Here is a 6,145-nt window from a genome sequence, read left to right on the forward strand (position 1 = left end):
AATACAGAGCATCACTTTGGACGTCAAAATCACCGTTCTTGGAGCGTTGAAACCACTCACGACACGTTCTTTCACTAATAGCGGCCTCATCATAAGTATTTGAGAGCATTCGATGAGCCTCAGCCGCAGATTTCTTATATTGAAGCAAAAAAACCTCCCGCAAATGACGAAAATTTGGCTCGTAAACTGACATTTTCAATCGAGAATAACTTTATGATGCAGACACATCAACTAATCGACTAATATTTCTATAGGGTTATGTTGACAGATGCCCAAGTTTATTGTATGACATCTATGATCTATTTATTTCGACCATCACTTATCGCTAAAGCCATCTATAGGAAAACGGCAGAAGCAAAGTTGTACACCTAATATACGGATACCTTGCGTATTTTTATAATATAATCCAATATTTTGTTTGCTGTAAGCTGTAATTACGCATGGTATTCAGTATAAGTTTTCGTTGTCTTCATGAACTTTATTTAAAAAAAATTGCAGGCATTTTCACTTACCTTGCATTTTCAAAAGTAGCTGATGCACTACTACCTATTGCTCCGAAGCCTACACCAACCGCAAGACCCTCAGGAATATTGTGGACCTATTTGTAACAATCGAAATGTTACAAATATATTATTATTTATTTTATAGTTATCATATAAGACAAATCTAAACAAGTGTGCTTTGCATGATTATTTATTATCTTGTAGAAATATACCGTAATTGCAACAATTAGCAGTAATATCCTCCGCCATTGATTATTCTTCACTTCGTTATTGGGATCTTCGTAAACAGTTCCAATTTCTGCTGATTCTGATGAGCGGTTTATATTGGGAATTTGTCGGCGTCTACTATTCTGTTCGTAGAAGCCTGAAAAATTAAATATTCACAACAACATTTATCACATCCAGTCAACGCAAATTTTCGAAAACTGAGCCACGAGCACAGGACCACTTCATGCAAATGCTATTTGTGTAAGGTTTAAGAAAAGGAATTCTTCACGCACATAATACTATACTTTCGATTAAATTTACTGCAATTGAATCCGTTTAGGCAGGGTTAATAAGATCAGTTTATTTTTTTAAACTCCGTAAAACTGTTCACACAGATCCAAAATGTTTATATTTTATTTTTTCTTATTTAAATGTGTATGATATTAAATAATGTTTTACGCGGACGTGCACTTTGTATTAATGATGAATTTAAACTGTATTTTTTAGTTTCGTTTTCGTTGTTTCACATTTTTTAATCACATCACTCTTTGTAGGGTTTATAGTTTCAGTTTATCTGTTTTTAATTGAATTAGATCGAATATATAATTAGATTGTTTTTATTTACGATATTTATATTGGACCTGTGTGTAAGTCCCACGTATTTTATTACGAATATCATGCAATATATATGCTAGTACAATGCTTGAGGTATTTTTAGAATAAATACGAATCAACTATTCCTATTGAACAATTTCTATTGAATATCGTCATTTCTTATAAGGAAAATATACTATATTAATTTAATAACATATTTAATTGGAATAAGCAATGATCTGTGCATAAATTTATTATATATAATATTTAAATATTAGAATTTTAAATCAATATTTTATATATCTCAATTTAATTAATAACTTAATAAGAATTTTTATCTTAAGAAAACGATATAACTTTTTTTTCGTATTAGTGTGTATGTAAGATATACAGAGAGTATCCCGAAATTTGCGAATTAAAATATCCTAACAAAGTTTTTAAAAATCAAGGAAAAAAGTATATACATTTTTATTTCAAGGAATAGTTTCTGATATATAAAATTTTAAATATAGCAAATTACAGATTCTGTCTAGACAGTTACGTGTTACGTGAATCGCACATGCGATATCTTCTTAATCTTAAGTAAACATGCATTTCAACGTTAAAAGTCCATCTAAGTATAGCCTGTAATTGGCCATATTTTAACTCTTATTATTTCACAAACTATTGTTTAAAATAAAAATTTATAAATAATTTTTTTACTTAATTTTCTGAAAATTTTCTTATTATAGTACTTTAATTCACGAATTTCGGGACATGTATATTTTCATCCTTGAACTTATTAAAGAGAGGAAGAAAATGTCAGATTAAAATTGTAAATTTGATTTATCTATATGATCTTTATCAAGCATCTTTATCAATTTTATCATACTACTATTTTTATATAAGTACTTTTAATCATGCTACATGCAAAAATTATAACTTATATTGATTGTATAAAACAGATTGATCTAATAAAAATTTTCATAAAAATAATAATTTGAGAGAATGCTTATTCCCGAATAAGAATCGAATCTGCGATAAAGCAAAGAGGGGCGAGTGTATGTGGACGTTCATATACATATACCCTTATAAAAATTTTTCACAGTTTTTAGCCCGTTTTTAGCCCCCGCGGTTAGTTTGAATGATGAAAATATGCATTCCACTGAGTATGACTGCATTTTTAGATAGTAGAAATTAAAAAATGAGTGATTAAAATAGAGTGCTATATCCAAGTTGTAGTAATATATAATCATTTATTTAGTATTTTTGAATGATAAAAACGTGTAAATTTGAGGTGTAATTTAAAATGTAAAAAAACATATATACGAGTATAAAATATTCGTTCAGCACTCACAACAATCACTTACATTGTATATTTTAAAATAATGAATTTTGAGTAAAGCGTAACCGATAGCATGAGAAAATCTTGCTCCGTCAGGATTCGAATCGAGGCCTGTAGGTCTCCTGCGAGTCTCTGCGAGGCTGCCGTTCTGCTACTGACTCACATAACTTCTACGTTGATATTAACTTTTGTACTTACTTATATACATTTTACAAAGGATTTTAATTTATTATATATAATAATAATTATATTTAATATATGAATTCTGTATACATATGTATATAACTATTATATACATATATACACACACATATATAAAATATTTGTATATTATAAATATTTGGTTAATACATTATTAAATTCATAATTTTTTATTATATAAATGCTCCATAAATAAATATGCATATTGTAAAGCTATAATATCCTATATTATTGCCGAAAAGTTACAATTTTTTCTCTGCAGTTATCATCTTTGTTGATAATCAAACATTGACGATAATATTGAAATCATAATTTAAAAAAAAAATTACGTCTAAATTATATATAAATGTATAAATTATATATAAAATTATGCATAATTGTGTATGAGCAATTTTTTTAACATTTCTCTAAATTTGTTTTTTCTAAAACGAACAAAATTATATCTTTAATTATTTTTTATCACCTTACTATTGTTATTTCTATTACACTAAAAAATAATTTTTAAACAAAAGAAAAAGAGATTTATGAATATGTATGGATATATTTCATATATGATTATATGTATTTATGAATATTGATGTATGTTTATACATATTTATACATATTAATGTACAAAAAATTGTTTATCGGGATATTAGTCTTTTATTCTTAATCATTTCAATATTAATAAGATCGCGAACTCCCGAATGTCGGTCTTTAAGGTTTTCACCTTTGCAGGCGTAAAAAAATCGAAAAATTTTTTCCTTATTTTAATTCTTACATGTGTGTAAAATATCCCTGTAAAAGAATTTTATTAAATTCGTAATATTAACGGAGTTATGAGCTCAAATACGTAAAAGTACACGGGGCCTCTGAGCGTTTATCAGCGCAAATTGTATATCAGATTCATCAAGAGAAGATAGAACAACTTGGCGATTGAAGAGATGATGAAAAAATTATATGAAGAGGAGAAAGGATTATTATATAGCTCTGGAATTGCAGAATAATCGTAAGTGCACTAAAACTTGTTATATGTGGAAAAAGTAAAACGCGTTTTTCTCAAAACTAAAACGTGTTTTTCTCAAAACTACATTTTTCGACCTGACGGAACTGATAACTGATAAAAAATGAATTAAGATATCGACTTATTCTTTTTTTCTCTTAATCCTAACACTTTTGCGCATGGCACAAACTATAATCATAATTTTACAACAAAGATTTGATTTGTTATTCACAAAAAAGTAACAAATTTTTTTAGGAAAAAAAATTAATTTTTTTTTAATGCCACCATTTTTATAAATTTCAAGCAATTGACATTATTTTAGTTCATGCCATAGCGATACATACAATCGTATAATTAATTAAAAAGAAAAAAATTTTGATTTCAGATTATTTGTAGAGTCAATATTACTTCCGTCACAGAGATGTATTTTGCAGATGACCCCTAATTCGATCGCCATTTGGAGATATTAAAATGCAAATTCATTTAATTAAAAAATATTTTTTTACTGTTTAAGGATAATTTTATGCAAAATCCCGTATTGTTCTGTATATAATAAATTTTCTTTAAAAAATTCATAAAACTGAGTTAATTTTATGGCTGGCAAAGGTGAAACCCCCTTTAATAGTATCTCATCAATGGCAATGTTAATATTAGGTTTGTTCTTTTCCACCCTAAGTTCTGAACTGATGTACATTAATGTATAAGTTAGAGTGAGACAGATATTTGTTTCACTCTAACTTACTGCACTAATTCAGAATTAATCCAGAATTCTTCAAAAAAGAACAGACCTATTATACAATATAACAAGCAACTCGGGCAATGTCAACACTGTCCACTATGCGGACTTTGCCGTAATACAATAATAAGTGATCATTAGAATAACGAGTATGCCGTACTTATCGAAAATTTAATTTATCAAGTACCGTATATTATGTTTAAGATAAATAAATTATAGTAATAAAAACGTTACATTATCTATTACTATAAGAAATATTTAGAAATATTTAGTTTTTACACTTAAAAGTATATTGTTTTATGTACAAAAGAATTGTTTAATATATATAGTTGCACATACATCCTGCGAATTGGTTTTTATGTTCCTGTATTATTTCTTATGAAGTAAATGTATGACTTTTTAACTATTTCATATTGAACGAAGCTGATTGTTCTCAAAAATATTTATCAGCTAAAAAACAAATATTAAAAACGGGAAATATATTAAAAAATATTTATACGCATACTCGTATATACGTTGTCATTCATTAGCAAAAAAAACGAATATTGAAAAAACGGACAATCTCCTCAAAATATATGTATATTCGTGTATACTTGTCATCGTTCCTTCGCCATACACTGCAAGCGCTCAAGAGTAATGCAAGAAACGGTTAAAAACGGGCTAAAAATGGTCTATGGAAATGTAAAAACGGTGAAAAATTTTTATAAGGGTATATAAAAAGATATAGGCATATATGTACAATATATACGTGTCATCTCACGAACTGATCCCATTTTCCAAGCCTATAAAAAGAGAGAGATATAAAAAAAACTGCGATTTTACGAGAAGAAAATGAGATACCATCGATAGCGGTCGATTCGACACGAGTGTACATTTTTCCGCCGGATATTTGTACGTCGTTAAGTAACGGATCATAATCATCGTCTAAATCCTCGTCACTCTTTAGTTTCGCAATGATCTTGCGTCTTTGTTTCGTACCGACTGATTGCATAGCTAAAAGCACATTGGGGGACTGAATGCCGAGGGTGGATATCAACACGTCCGTCCCGTACACGAACGCCGCGCCGACGAGAAACCCAACTGCGACCGGCACGAACGCGTACTCGCCCTCCGCTCCGTACATCTTGCTCTCGGTTGCCATTTCGATCGCCGGTGCCAGCAATGACCAGTAACTTGCGGCCGTCATCACGCCAGCGGCGAACCCCAGGCTGACATCGAGGAGCTTGCGCTGAAACGGAAACAAATCATTATAGACATATATAAGCAGCTCCATTACTCGAAAATTTGGCTGAAAGGAGAAAAAGGAACAAATCTTACCATTTGCTTTTTTTTTTTAATTTGTGCGATGATTTGGGACATTCGACATTTTTTCTTTTGCAGTTATTATTATATTTTTAAAATAGTTTTTAGTATATGTGTATATGCTTTTTGAAATCTTTAAAGAGGAATATAATTTTAAAGAGTGACAAAGAGTGATAATTGAGCCATTGTTGACAAAAAGTGAACTTAATTGTCACTTTTTAAGCGAAATTTTACTCTTTAGAGTTACACTCCAAAGATTTTAGAGAGTATTTATTCTGGAATTGTATATATATATA

The 6,145-nt window shown here is 29.2% G+C and overlaps 1 protein-coding gene across 1 annotated transcript in view; it reads right to left on the bottom strand.

Moving 5' to 3' along the window:
- Positions 1-508: 508 nt before the first annotated feature.
- LOC108692197 (zinc transporter ZIP11-like) overlaps positions 509-6,145 on the bottom strand; it is an 18,491-nt gene continuing 12,854 nt past the window's right edge. Inside the window, exons 2-4 of the mRNA XM_018200359.1 lie at positions 5,388-5,775; positions 716-867; positions 509-598 (exon numbers count right to left, since the gene is read on the bottom strand). Coding sequence (XP_018055848.1) covers positions 509-598; positions 716-867; positions 5,388-5,775 — 630 coding nt within the window. The remainder of the gene's footprint in view (positions 599-715; positions 868-5,387; positions 5,776-6,145) is intronic.

This window comes from Atta colombica, unplaced genomic scaffold (genome assembly GCF_001594045.1).
Source record: "Atta colombica isolate Treedump-2 unplaced genomic scaffold, Acol1.0 scaffold107, whole genome shotgun sequence".
Classification (NCBI taxonomy): domain Eukaryota; kingdom Metazoa; phylum Arthropoda; class Insecta; order Hymenoptera; family Formicidae; genus Atta; species Atta colombica.